The sequence below is a fragment of the Cebus imitator genome, unplaced genomic scaffold (genome assembly GCF_001604975.1).
Source record: "Cebus imitator isolate Cc_AM_T3 unplaced genomic scaffold, Cebus_imitator-1.0 Scaffold18, whole genome shotgun sequence".
Taxonomy (NCBI): Eukaryota; Metazoa; Chordata; class Mammalia; order Primates; family Cebidae; genus Cebus; species Cebus imitator.
The window spans coordinates 9,861,016-9,879,159 of NW_016107333.1; the positions used below are offsets into that span (position 1 = coordinate 9,861,016).

General features: G+C 54.0%; 1 protein-coding gene across 3 annotated transcripts; it reads left to right on the forward strand.

Moving 5' to 3' along the window:
* The first annotated feature begins 1,811 nt into the window (after positions 1–1,811).
* DUSP15 (dual specificity phosphatase 15) lies at positions 1,812–12,409 on the forward strand. 3 transcript variants are annotated; one of them, XM_037733424.1, is made up of 7 exons: positions 1,812–2,174; positions 3,695–3,728; positions 6,366–6,448; positions 8,219–8,268; positions 9,535–9,609; positions 10,769–10,940; positions 11,798–12,409. In XM_037733424.1, exons 1-7 carry the CDS (start codon positions 2,151–2,153, stop codon positions 12,068–12,070), a joined length of 711 nt encoding a protein of 236 aa, XP_037589352.1. In that variant the 5' UTR covers positions 1,812–2,150; the 3' UTR covers positions 12,071–12,409. The 3 variants fall into 3 exon arrangements, with proteins under 3 accessions (XP_037589352.1, XP_017370261.1, XP_037589359.1); XM_017514772.2 differs by lacking the exon at positions 1,812–2,174 and adding an exon at positions 2,487–2,914; XM_037733431.1 differs by lacking the exon at positions 1,812–2,174 and adding an exon at positions 2,953–3,053.
* The last annotated feature ends 5,735 nt before the right edge of the window (positions 12,410–18,144 follow it).

Below are 18,144 nucleotides of genomic sequence, written 5' to 3' on the forward strand. Positions count from 1 at the left end.
ATTTGTTGAATTGGTGAACACCCTTGCTTTCATTTCTGTGACACAGGTAGTGACTTTCAAGGCAGGAAGCCTGGGAACCATCCTAGAATTCCTTCCTTCCCCCTACATCCAATCAATCTGCAAGTCCTTTCAGCTGCCCTGCCAAAATATTCATATATGCTGAGTTCTTTCCAGCTTCTCGGGTCCCACCCTGTTCCAGGGCACTGTCGTCTCTGACCTGAGCTGCTGCAGTGGCCTCCACCGAAAAAAAAAGGTCAGTGAGGGGTCGAACGAAGTATCTGACTTAAATAAATCAGATGACCTGGCCTCCCAGGTTAAATTTTCTTGTTGGGTTTTTATCAGACAGAAGAGAAGAAAAACTTGAACCCCCGATCATGGCCGTATATGGTCCTGCATGCTCCGGCCCCTAGCCGTCCTCTTTAGCCTCATCTCTTAACAGCTTCCATGGCTCCTTCTACTCCAGTCCCTCTGGCTTTTTACAAAGTCCAAGCTATTCCTATCACAGGGCCTTTGCCCATGCTGTTCCTTCTGTTGGAAATACTCTCTCCACTCTTTTTCTTTTGTGTGCGTGTAATTTTTTAGTTTTTTGAGACAAGGTCTCACTCTGTCACCTAGGCTTGAGTGCAGTGGTGCGATCATGGCTCACCGCAGCCTCCCACTTCAGCTTACTACCTGGGACTACAGGTCCCAGCTACTTTTTTTTTTTTTTTTGTAAAGACAGGGTCTCCCTGTGTTGCCCAGGCTGGTCTCAAACTCCTGGGCTCACACAGTCCTCCTGCTTTGGCCTCCCAAAGTTCTGGGATTACAGACGTGAGCCATCATACCCAGCCAAATTTCTTTTAGAGATGGAGTTTTAGTATGCTGCTTAAGCTGGTCTCAAACTCCTGAGCTCAAATGATCCTCCCGCCTCAGTATCGCCATGTGTTGGGATTACAGACATGAGCCACCGAGCCTGGCTTTCCACTCTTTAAATGGTTGGGTCCTTCTTATATATCACTCTCAGCTCAAATGTCACTTATTCAGAGAAGTGCTCCCTGTCTGCTTTGTTTCTGTCATAGAAAACTGGGACCATTTATAAATAATTTATTTGTCTCTTTGCTTATTTTATTTGCCTTCCCTCCTAGATCCAAGATGTCTAATATGTAGCTACTAGCGGCATATGGCTAGTAAGCATTTGGAATGTGGCTTGTCTGAATTGAGATGTGCTGTTAAGTATAAAAGACACCAGATTTTGAATAGTTATACAGTTTTAAAAGGATATAAAAATCTCATAGTTTTAAAATACTGACTACATGTTGAAATATTTTGGATATATTGGGTTAAATAAAAATAATTATCAACAATTAACTTGTTTCTACTTTTTAAATGTGGCTGCACATGTGGCTGGCACTGTATTTCAACCAGGCAATTCTGGTCTAGACCGTTAGCTAATGAAGGTAGGAAAAATCTCTACCCACTGCTGTGTCCCTAGTCCCTATCATGTACTAGATCCTCGGTAGGTGTTTACTGAATAATTTGGTATTTATGAGAACTCTGGGCTTTTATGACAGCTGAGACGAGCAGGCCCATGTATGCCATGAACTTGAGGAAGGAAGAAACATGAAAGAAAGTTTTCTTTTTCTCCGATCACTGTATTTTAAAGGGCTCTGTGGATCCTCTCTGTCCTGCTTTCTATTCACACTCCCCAACAGTCACACACTACTATAGATGGGGGGTGGGGGTGATGGCGGGAGAAACAAAGCTGGTGCAGCCGCTTCTATTTCAGTCCTATAGGAAGTGTCTCCATCATTTTACATTCTCCAGCTTTGGTCCTACCAGCCAGGAAGGACTCAGTGCAACATCCTCAGACACACAGATATTGTTAGCTGGGGCTCACGGGGACTTTCCCAGGGTCACCTAGCAGGTCAGAGGTAAACAAGGCCTCAAACCTTGGTCTCCAGACCACCTTCCAGGACCCTGAGCTCTAGCAATTAATACATCCTGTTGTAGTCTCCTTTCGATTGGAACGCCCTCAATCCCCTCTCCCAACATTCACCTGTGATTTCTTGGGGCCCCTAATGGCAGTTATGCCTGGTCCCAGCAGAGCTTACCTAGCTGGCACCATCCCTCCTAGGGGCTGAAGTAGATGGAAGCAAGGAGTGAGAGGATGAATGAATGGATGGGAAGATGGACGGGTGAATATCAAAGAACAGGAGGGTGGGAGAATGGTTGGGAAAGGAGGAAGCTTGGTGGGTAGGGTGTCTGCCCGGGTGGAGGGGATGTATCAGAAGGAATTACCCACTTATCCGGTTCCAAGCAGACTCTGCAGAGCAGAGAGCCCTTGGCGATCAAAGTCCAGCCTCGTCCCGCTTCTGCTAGAAGCCGAGGGGGAGAAGTTGGGTGCTTTGCCCCGGGGCCCTCAGGGAGGTCCCGGTAAAGCCGGAAAGGGGACGGGGGTGTGTGGGCCGGCTGGGGGGCTCTGGGCGACGTCCCCTCCAACCGCCTGCGCCTGCCGGTGCCAGGATTGGGGGAGCGCCCCCGCCCCCACCTCCAGAGTGGCGGCCCCACGCGGCCCCAACAAGCTGCCGTTGTCCCGCGGGCCGTGGGCCCGGCACACTGGGGCTTTGTCCAGCCCCCCGCCGCGACCAGAGGGGGGGCCCCCACATGACCGAAAGGGTAGGAGGAGCCTGCGGCGGCGGCGGCGGCGGCGGCGGCTCCACCACCATTTCCCTCCCAGGCTGGGGGTCGGCGGGCGGTGGCAGTGGCTGGGCAGGGCTGGGCAGGGCCGCGGACTCCAGGCCCCCCGTTCCCCGCCAGGCTGCAGGCGCCGGGCCTGGGCCGACAGAGCAGCTGTGACCCGAGCGCCTTCCGGGCGGCAAGCTGGGGGTGCGCCCGGACCGCCGCCCCCGGGATCATGGGCAATGGCATGACCAAGGTAGGAGGCGGGCCCCGCGCAGCCTCCCCGGCCCCCGCCCGGCCGCCGCGGCCGGCGCTGACCAGCTCTGTCCGCCCGCCTCTGACCTTCTGGTCTCGCCGTCTCTGTGCGGCTGCACCTCCGTGTCCCTGTGCCTCGAGTCCGCGGCTGTCGCGTCTCTGCCTCTCCTCTGACCCTGCGTCTCTCCCTCTCTGACCCTGCGTCTCTGTCCCTGCAGTGTCCGCCCTCTCTCCTCGCTCCGTGACTCTGAGCCTTTCGCTGTGTCTTGCTGTGGCTGTCACTCCCAGGCTGTCTCCCAGTGAGTCCGGCTCTCTGCCTGCATGTGTCCCTCTCTCTTGTCGCTGACTCTCCAGCTCTCTCCCGGGCTGTTTCTCCATCCTTTCCCGCCTGTGCCTGTCCCTACCTTCTTGCCTCCCCAATCCCGGAATCTCCATCTCCCCACCCTGCAAGTCCCCCTCTCTCCTCTCCTCCTAAGATCCCTCAGACCCCCTAAGACCTCTCTCTGCTCCCCATCCTCTGCCCTCCTCCTCCCCTCTCATACCCAAGCTGGCCTCACTTGGTCCCCGTGTTGGTTAACTTACCCTCCTGCCCCCACTTCCCCAGAACCCCAGACCCCTCTCACAGAGGACCCAGGGCCCACAAAGGGAAGGAGGGTGCTCCCTGAGCCCCGAGGTCCATACCCTTCATGGGACAGAGAGGGATTATGGGCACCCCAGGTCTCCTGAGGGTGAAAGGGGGTGCAGCCCCTGTCCCACTGACCCCTGCCTGTCCTTCCTCTAGGTACTCCCTGGACTCTACCTCGGAAACTTCATTGGTGAGCACTGCCTGCTCTGTCCCGAGGCCATGGCACTCTGTCTCAGGCCTGTGTCCACCATGCATGCCCCAGCCCATGCACCTCCGGAATGGGGTTGGGGGCAGGGAAGCGGTGCCAAACTGGTAGGAGGAAAGGCCTGATGGAGGACAAAGGGGTGCATGTGAAGGGGAGTGTCCCCAGGCCTGAAGGGACATGGAGGGAGCATGGGGACCTGATACTGACACCCCTCCCCAGCATTCAGCCTTCCCCAGTGTTCTACCGCTAGACCAAAGGGACAGAGCAACAGGCTCAGGGCCTGGGCAGTGGACCTGGGCAGGTCTACACCTGCGCTAAGCCTCAGCCTCCTCCTCAGCACAAAAGGTCCACAGGCTGCTGAGGGCTCTTCTGGCCCTAAGGTTCTGAGTTGAGGTCTGTTTGGGGGTGCTGCTTCTAGTGGGGAAGCTAGGAGCTCTTCCCCCCATAACTTCCTCCTTGTCAGAGGAGAGGTCTCTGGAGACGGGCTGGGTTCCCTTGTGAGCAGGGTCATGAGCACCAACCCCATCTACCCCCAGAGCCCTGGAGCAGCTGGGCAGCCTGGAGTTGCAAGTGGAGGGGTGGTGAGCTGGCAAGCTTTGCATTCCCCATTCTCTCATCCATCCCTTCTGCAATCTTCAGTCAGGAGGAGGGGACACGGATGTATAGATACCTTGTTCCTCAGAGACCTCTACGCTGGTGGCCAGCAGGCAGAGCTGAACACAGACCTTTGGCTACGGGTAGAAAGTATGCTAAGGGGGCTGGGCGCATTGGCTCACACCTATAATCCCCGCACTTTGGGAGGCAGATGTGGGTGGATCACCTGAAGTGGGGGGTTCGAGACTAGCTTGGCCAACATGGTGAAAACCCACCTCTACTAAAAATACAAAAATTAGCCAAGCGTGGTGGTGGATGCCTGTAATTCCAGCGACTTGGGAGGCTGAGGCAGGAGAATTGCTTGAACCCAGGAGGCGGAGGTTGCAGTGAGCTGAGATCATGCCACTGCACTCCAGCCTGGGTGACAGAGCAAGACTCCATCTTAGAAAGGAAAAAAGAAAACATGCTAAGGGGCAAGCTGGTCCAGGGCTTGGGTGACCCAAGGTGGGAAAATCACTTCCATCTGCGAAGTCAGAGAAAGCTTCAGAGAGGGAGGGGCTCAGGTGCCCCACCCTCGTAAACCCTAGTCCCTTCCTTCCTGGGAGCTCCCTCAGCCGCTCATGCCACATTGATTTCTGTATTTGGCCAAGTAAGGTCTGAGTCCTCTTTAAGTGTGCGGGCCCCATAAAGGCAGGAGCCACGAAGCTGGCCCCAGACCTCCAGTGGACAGCCAAAATATACACATGATTAGCATATGGTAAATGCTCATCGAATGATGAAGTGGAGAGAGAGGGGACATGTGTTATTTATTCTGAATATAAAATGTCTGTATATGCTGGGTATGCAGCCCCTAGAGATGGTCACTGATGGGTACATCCCTGGGTCATTGTTCATGTATCTTTGTAGATAAAGACATAATATTGGCCCCTCATGGTGGCTCATGCCTGTAATCCCAGCACTTTGGAAGGCCGAGGCAGACGGATCACGAGATCAAGAAATCGAGACCAGCCTGGCCAACATGGTGAAACCCCATCTCTACTAAAAAATACAAAAATTAGCTGGGCGTGGTAGTGCGTGCCTGTAGTCCCAGCTACTCGGGAGGCTGAGGCAGGAGAATTGCTTGAACCCTGGAGGCGGAGGTTGCAGTGAGCCGAGATCATGCCACCTGCACTCCAGTCTGGCGCCTGGCGACAGAGCAAGACTGTCTCAAAAAAAAAAAAAAAAAAAATGTGGGCATCACTGCACATCAGCATATAAAACTTTTTTTTTTTTTTTTGGGATGGAGTTTCGCTCTTGTTACCCAGGCTGGAGTGCAATGGTGCGATCTCGGCTCACCGCAACCTCCGCCTCCTGGGTTCAGGCAATTCTCCTGCCTCAGCCTCCTGAGTAGCTGGGATTACAGGCACACGCCAGCATGCCCAGCTAATTTTTGGTATTTTTAGTAGAGACGGGGTTTCACCGTGTTGACCAGGATGGTCTTGATCTCTTGACCTCGTGATCCACCCGCCTCGGCCTCCCAAAGTGCTGGGATTACAGGCTTGAGCCACCTCGCCCGGCCCATATAAAACTTTTTAATGGTTTTTAATGGCTGCACACTGTGCCAAAGTATGTCTGTACCGTCAATCATCCCGTCCCTTTTTAATGAACACGAGGCTGTTCCCATGTTTCAGCTATTTGTGACATAAGCAGGACTGCAGAGGACATCGTCCTCCACACATGGCTTTCTGTGTGAGCAAGCCCTTCTGTAGACAGGATTTCTAGAAGTAGAATTGCTGGGTCAAAGAGTATGCCTGGGAAGGGTGTTTCGGACCGAAAGAACAGCATGAGCAAGGCTGGGGAGATGCTGGACTGTTTACTTGCATGTGCCCCAGATGCAAGAGGAGCAAGGAGCTAGCAGAGGGTGGGCCAAGGTGGAGTGGCAGGCGTAAGGAGGAGAGCTGGGCAGGCAGTGAACTCCCTCTGCAACTGGCCGTCAGGGACAAATAAGTCACACCCGCCAGATTGGCCCTAGCATCCTGTTTCTTTCAGATGCCAAAGACCTGGATCAGCTGGGCCGGAATAAGATCACACACATTATCTCTATCCATGAGTCACCCCAGCCTCTGCTGCAGGTACTTCTTACCCCCTTCCCAGGGCTATGAGAAGGTGGGAGGGTGCAGACCAGTTTATCAAATATCTACTATGTGCTGGGTGCGATGCTTCCTTCGTGACTCATGTTAACTCATTTGGTCTCCACCACCGGGCGGTTTTACATGATCGTCCCTATTTGGCAGCTGAGGCTCAGAGAGGTCAATTAACTCACCTAAGGTTACATATCCAGGAAGCTGAGGAGTTGGGATATGAACACAGGCCATCTAGCACCAGAAGTCTCACACTGACCCTCAAAAAGACCCCCATGTGGGCTTCCCATGGCCCAACTGGATGGATGAGTCCAAATGGATGACTCTGTGCTCTGTGTCTTGCTATGCAAGCCTGGGCTGTGACTTCACCTCTCTGGGCCTTTGACCCCTCAGCTCTGTCTGCCCCCAGGGGGCTGTTGTGAGGATGCAAAGGGACTGCAGGATGGTGAAGATGCTTTCACACTGTAAAGTGCGGTCCCCTCCAGAGGGGTTGCTGCTGGTATTATCAAGTCCTGGGAAAGGGGAGGGAGGGTGTTAGGACCCAGCAGAGGAAAGCCATAAATCCAGATTACACGTGCTCATGTCAGGAACATCTTCACCATTTATTCACTCTATGACCTTGGGGATAGCACTTTGCTCCCTCTAAGCCTCAGTTGCCTGATCTGTAAAATGGGAACTTTACATCAGTACCCACTTCACTGAGTGGTTGAGAACTGCGTAAATAGGTGTCTAACAAATTACAAATGATACTACAGCAAAGCTAATCATATTCTTAGCCCATAAACAGAGCCTCTTCCCCCTTATCTATTAGAGTCTATGTCATCCACTGAAGAGAAAGAGCCGTGGGTGTGAAAAGGTCCTGGAGATCTGAAACAAAGACCTGGTTCTGCCATAGACTTGCTGTGTGACCTTGGGCAAGGTCCTTACCTTCTCTAGGCCTCAGTTTTCCCATATATCAGATTTGATACTCTCTAAGAGCAACCTCCAATAATCTATGATGTTCAATGTCATTCAGAGAAGAAATTTCCAGGTCACTGGAGTCGTATTTTGCCGCACAGGGCAGCCTTGTTTGGGAGTATTTGGAGTAAGCAGTCACTAGATTGCATGGGGAAGGTTGTCAAGTCATGAGTGTATTTACTAATGAAGTGACAGCCTGCACAATGAGTCTCTGCTCCTATGGCTCTTCCTGCTTCTCCCGAGCGTCTCTCCCTCCCCCTCCATCAGCAACTTTACCAAGCAGGGTTTGATCATACCACTCAAACCCAAGGCCAAATGTGTTGCAAAGTGAAACTGCAAACCTTGCCAAAGACGCAGGATGTCACGACCTTGTGGAATGTGAGTGGGAGAAGGGCTGGAATCTCACACAAAGCCATGGACAAGTGAGAACCTGGCTGGTGGTCCCAGGCACCTGAAAAGAGCCATTTGAGTACCAAAATGTTAAGACAGTTTCTTGAGAAAAGCAAGGAGGGCCTCAGAAGGGAGTCCCTTTAAGTAGCCCTTTAATGGATATCTGATAAAGGTCCCTGGGTCCCTATTGGGAGGGATAGGTTAACTCATGCCCAAGTTGCCAATAAGGTTAGGAGACACCATCTGCTTAGAAGGTTCAGGAGTCACAAATGGGCACAGCAGGCCTCAGAGATGACATCTACTTTCTTTGAACAGAGAGGACAACGGTGGGCCAGAGAGGGGCGGGAACTGGGCTAGAGTCATCTCCTGACTGGGCAGCAAGTTCTCCCGCCTGAGTGTGTTTCATCTTTGTAGGATATCACCTACCTTCGCATCCCGGTGGCTGATACCCCTGAGGTACCCATGTAAGTTCCCCTGGATGGACCCACAGATGGACAGACAGCTGCCTCCTGTGGTGGGGAGGGGAAGGGGGTTTGAAGGAGGACCGAGAGTACTCAGACCAGAAAGCTGTCACAGGTGGTCAACTCAACTAGTCCCAGGTTTGACTCTGTCTCAATCATGCCCTTGTGATATGCCCTTGGCCAAGACTCTTGACCTCCCTGAATCTCAGTCTCATCAGCTATGAAATGGGGAAAGGACACTGTACCTTGGGACCTGCTGCACAGGCCAATTTGAGAAGGTCACATTCAGGCTGGGTACAGTGGCTCACACCAGTAATTCCAGCACTTTGGGAGGCCAAGGCAGGTGAATCACCTGAGGTCAGGAGTTCCAGACCAGCCTGGCCAACATGGGGAACCCCACCTCTACTAAAAATACAAAATTAGCTGGGCATGGTGGTGCATGCCTGTAATCCCAGCTACTTGAGAGGCTGAGGTGGAGAATCGTTTGAACCCAAGAGGTAGAGGTTGCTGGGTGAGATCATCGAGCCATTGCACTCTAGCCTGGGCAACAAGAACGAAACTGTCTCAGAAAAGAAGGGGTCACATTCAGCCTGTTCCTGGCCTTGGGGCTAATATCTGGGTTCCAGCCAGGCCTTACCATTTACTTGCTATGTGACCTTGAACAAATCACTTCCTCTCTCTGGGCCTCACCTGTAAATCAGGAGTGCATGATCAGAGTCGGGGAGGGCGTTCAAAGATCAGATGACACAGGTTAAGGATCGAGGATAGGGTCTGGAGTGTAATCGAGCTCAGATAATGGGATTTTGTTTGTGGCATCAGCAGTAGTGCCTCTCCGCTTGGGATGGAGCCAGGCAGACAGTCCTGCCCCTTAGGAATCTTGCTCCCAGCTGGCTGCTGCCCATCATTGTGCCCAGGTGCTCTGATTGCAGACCCCAGAAGAATGGGACCCCTGTGTTTCCTCCCACACATTTCTTTGAAAGGCCCCAATAAACCCACCATGAAAACAGTGTCCACAGGAGGAGCACTCCTGCCCAGATCGTGAGATTTGCCATGACTGGCCTCACTCACTGCCTGAAATGCCACCATTCTTCCTTCACACACACACCTCCACCTCATGCCAAGTACTGGCCCCTATCCACTGCATGTGCTGGCTGACCTGGGGACCCCAGGGTTCTGTGTCCCCTGCTATCCCATAATTGCGGTGGGAGCAGAACAACTCCTGAGAGATCTGCCCTGAAGTGCTCCCTACCCTACTGCTTTCTCCTCTAGCAAAAAGCACTTCAAAGAATGTATCAACTTCATCCACTGCTGCCGCCTTGATGGGGGGAACTGCCTTGTGCACTGGTAAGTTAAGGGGGGTGACGTGGGGGAGGAAAGAAGTGGCTATGTGCTCTGCTGAATGTACACTCACCCTGTGGGAAGGTTGGACCTGTGAAGGACCTTCTCCAGCCTGTCACAGTTCTGAAGGCCCACCACTCATTGGAAGAGGCCAGCCAGGGGCTCTGTTCCTTAACAGCTATGTGGCCACAGCCACGTAGCTGTTTCTCGCGGAGACTTAAATGTCCTCATCTGTAAAATAGGGAAAAGAAAGCTGACCTGATGGGACTGTTGGGAGGGACAGGTGCGGTCATGCAGGTAGATTGTCACCCTCCAGCAGTTCTGGACCTCCCTCCTCCCCTCCAGGCCTTTGAGGTGATGGTGCAGGGCAGTGGGGAACCCCAAGCTGGGAGACAGGAACTATGGGTCTTCCCAGGTGCCCCTCACTCAGTTGATGTCATTCATTTCCTCTCACTAAGCGCCTATCTTATTTAGGCTCAGGCTGGCTCTGCCGGAGGCCCAGCAATGAGGCCAGCTTTTCCAAGCCTCATTCTCTCTTCTTCCTTCCCCATTCTCTCTCTCCTTCCCCTTTCCAGCTGTACTAACCTCCTCCCCAACCTCCAAATCCACCAGGCTTATGCCTCATGGTCTTTATACACACTGCCTAGAAAGTTCCTGACTAGCCCTTATCCATCTTTCAAACTTTGTTGATGTTTATTCCTTGGGAACCCCTTCCCTAACCCCACCCACCTATAGATTAATACCTCTTATGTGGATCTCCTAGTCCCTAGACTCATCCTCAAAGCTATTGTCACCACCTGGAATTGTTTCTCTGGTCAATGTCTGTCCCCGAACCATGCTGTAAGCTCCAGGACAGCACAGACCATGTCTGTTTTATACCCGATACATCCCCAGTGCCTGAAAAAGAACGGATGATCAGGAAATATTTGCTGACTGAATGAATGGTGTTTCACTCAGGCCTTTGAAGTGGGAGAACCCAGGGGATGCTCTAGGCAGAGGGAACAGGGTGGCAAAGGCCTGGAGGTGGGATGGCAGGTCCTGACAGGTGTGTTACGGTTGGAGCTCAGGAGGCAAGCACGGGAGAGCTGAAGCAGGGATGGGGTGCCTGGGGGTCATGGAGGACACTGGATCTTACTTGAAGCCTGAAGCGTTGTCGGGATTCCAGCTTTGCAGGTATCTCTCGCAGCACCACGATTGTGACCGCGTATGTGATGACTGTGACGGGGCTAGGCTGGCGGGACGTACTTGAAGCCATCAAAGCCACCCGGCCCATCGCCAACCCCAACCCAGGCTTTAGGCAACAGCTTGAAGAGTTCAGCTGGGGCAGTTCCCGGAAGGTAGGGATGGGGTCAAGGGCTGGGTTGGGCCAGGGGGAGGAGATCCTTCTTCACACTCGAACTGATCACTGATTGGAATGAATTTAGCCTGTGCCTCAGACCCAGCAGATTTTTCTAGGATCTTAAACTCATAGCCTTTGAGCCAATCCAGCTCCTAGGTGTATTTTGTTTGACAGCCAGGTGTTTTCCTTTTCAACTTGGAATTTGAATGCCTTTAGATCAGTGCGGGCCCTTTCATTTGACCAGGTCTTCCAGCCCTCCCCACTGCCTGTCCTACCTGGCTGGAACCTGAAGGATTTGAGTGTTTGACCCCATCCGGAAGAACTGTCCATGTCCTACTCCACCCCTGCGTCCCTGAAGAGACCACAGCTGTTTCCCTCTCACACCCCTGGGGCAGATGCCCTGTAGAAATGTCAGGAACTGAGGCCTCCTGGGGAACGAAGGATGAGAGGGGGCGGGCTCTCAGCAGGTGGAGGGTGCTACCCAGAGGCTTATCTGCAGGACGGCTTTGGGAAAGAATCGGGCAAGGAAGAGCCCTGTGGGAGTGGGGTTGTGAACACAGAGGTGCAAAGCGGGAGGAATGATCCCCGTTGGGCTCCTGGGGGTCACTTTGGCAGGTCTGGAAGCTGGAGTGTCAAAGCGGGAAGGAAGGGCCAGGGAGAGGGAAGGGGGACTCGGTGAGGAGGATGGAATCCGGTTAAAGGGAAGCAAAGAAGGCGCTCAGAAAGGGAGGGGCTCAGCGAGGCGCGGGACGCTCGGAGGACGGCGAAGGTCGGGAGGGTGGGGCGGGGCCGGCTGCCGTGACCCCGCCCGGCGACCGGCCATGACCCCCCCTCCGCCCCACCTGCCCACCCCAGCTCCGCCGGCAGCTGGAGGAGCGCTTCGGGGAGAGCCCCTTCCGCGACGAGGAGGAGCTGCGCGCGCTGCTGCCGCTGTGCAGGCGCTGCCGGCAGGGCTCCGCGACCTCGACCGCCTCCGCCGGGCCGCACGCCGCCGCCTCCGAGGGAACCCTGCAGCGCCTAGTGCCGCGCTCGCCCGGGGAAGCTCACCGACCGCTGCCGCTGCTGGCGCGCGTCAAGCAGACTTTCTCTTGCCTCCCGCGGTGTCTGTCCCGCAAGGGCGGCAAGTGAGGATGCAGTCCCGCCGTGACTCCCCACTTCCTCCCGACTGGCTGCCTTGGGGGGCTGTCTGCGCCTTCCACGCCCCCCAGGACGGGCCCAGAGCCTGGGGGAGCCCCGAGGCGGCCTGAACCCTGCCTCCCGCGCCCGCCCTGCTCGTCCGGGTCGGCAGGCGGCGTCCCCCACCTGTGCGTCTCTGTGTCCGGGCCGGCCTGCTGCAGCCACCTGGTGCCTTAGTCCTTGGGCTGGGGGAGGGAGCCCACCCTTAAAGGCGGCGGGAGTGGGGGAGGGAGACCGGCAGGTTGGACGGGCCTGGAGGATATTAAAGAGACACAGAAGAAGCTGCCTGTCCGAGTGCCTCCCAGTCATTCAACAAAGGCCGGGCCGCAGGACTCTGCCAGGGGCCAGCAGCCTGCAGGAAAAGGGATGGGAGCAGCCCACTACCCTCCCGCCACTGCAGCCTGCGGAGTTGCCTCCTGGGACCACACTGGCTTCTCTAACAATTATCTCTTCCAAAGTCACGGTGTCCCGCCTGACAAGGCCCGAGTCCCTCCTCTCGGAACCCCCTTCCGCCTTTTGAACGCTTCTCCACCCTGAGGGGCTCCTCCCCTCCCCGACTCCCTTCCCTTCCCTACGCACAAATACTAGCTAGTAAGGCAAGGTAGTGCCTCCCTCAACCTGACCTTTTACTGCATGAGTTCACTTAATCCTCAGGGAGGAAACAGAGGCTCAGAGAGATCAGGCAGCTTGCCCAAGCACACCCAGCTAGAGCAGGGGAAGCTGAACGTGAATTTAGTCTGAGTCCCGTGATGATAGGTAGTTGGGAAGCGGCTCCTCTGGTTTGGGAGGTTCCTGGCAAGGAGGCTCCACCCCCAACTAGTAGGACTGACCCTTCCCGCCAAGACTTTAAAGCCCAGGGCTGCCCATCAAAGCAGCAGCTGACCCTGAAGATGCGTAGAAGTCATTGCAGCTGATATTTCCAACACCAAAATTAACCCAAAGTTGGGAGGGATGGAAAATAGCTATAACCCACTAGCCACTTATATGGAGTTCTTAATATGTACAAATCACTGTGCTCAGGGCTGTTGGGGAGACATCCATTCCAGCACTGGAGTTGGGGGATGGACAAAATACCCTTCAGCTTCCACGCCAACTTCCTCCTCCTCATTCATTCAACAAATGTCCATTGAGTACCTACTGTGTGCCAGCCATTGTGCTAGGCCTTGGGTATACAGCAATGAGCAAAACCTCTGCCTCATGTAGCTGACCTTCTGGTTCAGAAGACACCAGATAAAAGAAAAAATATTTCGCAGTAGCTTCAAAGCAAAAAGAAAAAAAAAACAAAAGAAAAAATATACCAGGTGGTGAGGGAGTAGACCATTTGGTTATCTGGGGGAAGCATTCAGGCAGATGGAGCGTTCAGGAAAGGCCATGAGTTATAACCTCCTTGCCAGTAACCTCCAAAACCAGAAGGAGCTGCTTCCTAACTACTTACCATCATGAGTTAGGGCCTGTCCCTTCACAGTTAATGTGAAAAGCAAAGTGGGCAGGCTGGGCGTGGTGGCTCACGCCTATAATCCCAACACTTTCGGAGTCCGAGGCGGGTGGATCACCTGAGGTCGAGAGTTCGAGACCAGCCTGGCCAACATGGAGAAACCCATCTCTACTAAAAATACGAAATTAGTGATGGCACATGCCTTTAATCCCAGCTACTTGAGAGGCTGAGGCAGGAGAATCGCTTGAAACCAGGAGGCAGGAGGTTTCGGTGAGCCGAAATCGTGCCATTGCACTCCAGCCTGGGCAACAAGAGTGAAATTCCATCTCAAAAAAAAAGTGAAACTCCATCTCAAAAAATAAAAATAAAAAATAAAGTGCAAGGACTCAGCAGAGTGCAGGGAGCCTGCAGTCCTCCAGGCTGGTTAGTGGTGCTGCCATCTGCCCCATTTAAAACACCTTCTACCTCTGAGGGTGTCTTCCCCTATTTAACAGCCTCCATGGAGGCGAAGGCTGCAGTGAGTGGAGATCGTGCCACTGCATTCTAACCTGGGCAACAGAGTGAGACCATGTTTAAAAAACAAAAAAAGAAGAAAGAAAGAAAGCCTCTATGCCCCCATCATCTGTAAGATTGATCTGATGATCTGATCAATCCTTCAAGATGCTCCCTCCTCCCTCCAGGATTACCTCACCACACTCTGACCCAACAACAAAAATATACCACTCCTTTATTGAGTTCTCACTCCAGGCAGTGTGCAAAACACTTTCCCTGCATCACCTTTCATCCTCAAGCAACCCCATGGAGTAGGTGTTGCTATTTAACAAGGGAGGACGTGGAGGCCAATGCCCAAGGTCACCAGCTAGCAAGTGGTGGGGCGGGGATGTGAACTCAAGCAGTCTGGCTGCAGACCCCAACCTCTTAATTATTTCCCTCTGCAACCTAGAAAAATGAAAGGATCATCTGACACCCTCAAGACTCCTGCTTAATGTAATTATTACTCTTGTATTTAATCGTATGAAATGCTTTGTGCTTCAGAGCCTTACAGGCCTGAGTTTGAATCCCAGCTGCAGCTATGGACGGACCAGAGCCAAGTGGCTGCTGGAGTTTGGGGCGGGGGGAAAGGAGGAGCACTAAGGAAGCCCTCCCAACCGGTACACATCAGGAACGGTGCTTCCAGTTTCTGGTCAATGCTGGCTGGGTGCCCAGCTCTGTGCCCACTGCAGAGCAGAGGTGTGGGGAGTGGGGGGCGTTGTCACTCAGAGCCTCAGTTGCATAAATACAGAAAGGAGTGGAGTAATCTGAGCAACTTGATCTCTTTCATATCTCAAATATCCTTTGACAATTTAATGAAAGCTGCAAACCCCAGAAAAAAAAATGCATAGACATGAGATTTACATTCACTTTTAGGAGGTCAGAGACCCCACCAAGAACCCGCAAAGTGCAGGTGTAGCTGTCGGCAGGCAGTGTGGGCACTGCTGAGGCTCCCTGGCTCTAAGGAGCGGAGAGAGACAGTCTGGCTCCTGGCTCCACCACCCACTAACTCTGTGACCTTGTTAGAGGGCTTTAACCTCTCTGAGCCTCAGTCTTAATATTAAAACAGGGCAATTTACTAACCTCATATGCTGTTGTAAGAAGCAATTGAGACACTTCAGGAAAGTGTTTAGCCAGGCCCAGCACTGTGACGAGCAGTCAGTAAGTGGGAACTCCTAAAATTTAAGGAAATAAGTGTGACCCCTGGACCACCTGTGTCAGAACCCCTCAGGGGAACTCATTACAATTCGGTTTCCTGGGCTTCCTGCCCAGAAAGTCTGCTTCTGCAGGTCTGGGATGGAGGGCATGAGTGTGCATTTGAAACGAGTTGCTGCCTCCCCGTTCTGGCAGGAGCTAGTTTGAGAAGCCCTATATCTTTCCAATCTCAATGGTCCAGGTCCTGAAAAGAGACTGACAGCCTCCAGGTGGGCCAGGAAGAGCAGGTGATGGGTGCAGGGTGGGGAAAGCTGTGTCTCTGGATGCTCGTGGGGGCCACCCCTCCTGGGGCCCGCAGAGCCCAGGCTACCCCACTTGGGTGGGTCTTGTGTCCCACAGCGCCTCCTGCCTACCCACAGAAGAGGTTCAATGCCCTCCAGGCCAGGCAGCCACAGGAAGGGGCAAAAGGAAAGGGCCTCCCAGAAGAAGGGTCAAAACAGAAAGTGAGACCTGCCCACCCAGACTTTCACTTTCATCGCCTCTGCACACCATTCAGGTGCCCCAGAGTCCCGGGCCCACGTGGATCCAGCCACTTCGAGCCCAAGACCAGGCCCCCTGAACACTGCATCCCCGATGGCCAGAAGGAAGGGAAGGTCCCCAACAGCAGGCAGACCGGTGGCAGAGCCAGAGGTCCCCTGTGCCACTGGGACTGGGGTGGCGCAGATTGAGAGTCTGCTGGGTGGGGTTGCGCTGGGAGGACTCGGGCAAGACCCTCTTCGCATCCCCTGGCAGCACGTAGCCAAGCAGGGCTGTGAGGCACAGCAAGACTCAGCATTGTCAGGGGACAGCGGACTGGAGACGCTCAGCACTGGGCAGGCTCGGGACACACGTGGCCCCAGCACGGGGACTGACTGATAGCTGGTGACCCTGGGCCACTTGCTGGCCTTTAGGGCTGAGGGTAGTGTTCTCTACATATGAGGGACCCTTGGACACTCTCTGAAAACAATCGGCCAAGGTGGCCATGGCATGCACCCCCTTCCCCGCCGAGGGCCTCTTCTCCCACTCTACCAACGCTCCGATGGGAATTTCCTCAGCCCCCCACCCCCAAGCCCACCAACCTCTGCAGCTCGAGAAACTTTTCAGTGCTCCCAGCACCAGCCCTTCTCAGAGACCTCCTGCAGGAATGTCCTTCTTTTCCCAGTCATCATTAACTTCTTCCAAATGAGCTCCTTTCTTGAGAAACAGATGGTTAAGCTGGGGATGGTGGGAGCTTGCCAGGTAAAGGTGAAGAGGAGAAGGTGTCGCAGGCAAAGGGAACCGCATGTGCAAAGGTCTAATGGTGATAAAGACATGAAGCATTTAAAGACGAAAAGAACTAAAGTGGGGAGGAGAGGGAGTGGAGGCAGGTGAGGCCCGGGAGGGGCAGTTCATGCATGGCCTTGAGGCCATCTTAAAGAGTTGGAACTCTTTCACAAGGGCAATGGGGAGCTATGAAAGGATTCTGAGTAGGGGAGGGTGAAGACCGGATTTGTGGCCAGGAGCTGTGGCCCAGCTGTAATCCTAGCACTTTGGGAGGTCAAGGCAGGAGGATCACTTGAGCCCGGGAGTTTGAGACCAGCCTGGGCAACATAGTGAGACCCCAGCTGTATAAAAAGAAAAAAAAAGACCAGATTTGCATTTAGAAACATCCCTTAGAGGACTTCTGGCATTGTGGAGGGAGAGCTGCAGTCATTTCAATTCTGGGATCTTTCCCCTGAGAAATAAGCAAACAACTGCACATCTGCCCACCACCACCCCAAACCCCAAAGTCACCTCCAGCCCTCCTTCTGTGGCCTCCCCGCCTTCCACAGTGGGAAGCACCTGGAGAGCCTCCTCACACTAACCCCCTCCCTCTCAGGCTCCCAGCTGCCCGTGACCAGTCCCGCTTCTGTCCCTCTTGGTAATGCCTCTAGTTGCCAAATCCAAGCATATGTCACTGTCGTCATCTTCTTTGGCTCCCGGGTGGGTCTGCATCTCATAGGCCCTCTGTCCTCCTTGAAACACTCTCATATGGCTTCCAGAATCTCCGCTGCCTGCCCCACAACCCCTCCAGGCCTTTGCTTCTCAGCCTCCATCCCGTCCCCTCCTCTGCCGGTGCTCCCAGCACTCACTCCTGGACCCACTTCTTCATGTGCCACTCTCCCCTTCTATGGCCTTAGCATGGCGGCTCTGGGTCTTCCTCTGAACCCCAAGCCTGCTCATCAAGCTGCTTGCTGGGCGCTGTCTCCTGGATGGACCGCGAGCACCTCAAACTCAACACACTCCAAACATCACACTCAGCAGCTCAGCCCCACAAACTTCCACCTGGGTGCCGGAACGCTGGCCGTTTCCCACCTTCCAGCCTCGTTCTACTCCATTACCAAGGCCTGCTGGCTCTCCCTGCAGAACACCTCTTCAGTCCACCTGCCGGAACCCCTTTCTACCAGCTCTCTGTAGTGACCTCCCCGGGCTTCCTGCTTCCCCGTCCCTCAGCAATCCCCACAGTCCTCAAAAGGGATCTTTCTAAATGCAAATCTGGCCTTGACCGTCCCCTACTCAGACTCCTTCCATAGCTCCCCATTGCCCTTGTGAAGGAGTCCCAACTCCTCACTACGGCCTCAAAGTCACGCAAGAACTGCCCCTCGCTGGCCTCATCTGTCTCCACCCTCTCCCCGCCCCTACTTTAGCTCTTTTCGTTTTAAATGTTTCATGTCTTTATCACCATTAAACCTTTGCACATGCGGTTCCCTTTGCCTGCAACACCTTCTCGCTTCCCCTTTACTGGTCAGCTCCCCCCTCCTCAGTGTAACCATCTCTTCCTCAAGACAGCCTTCCCCAGGAGGTGAGGGATGAAAGACTACCATTGGGTTCAGTGTATACTGCTCTG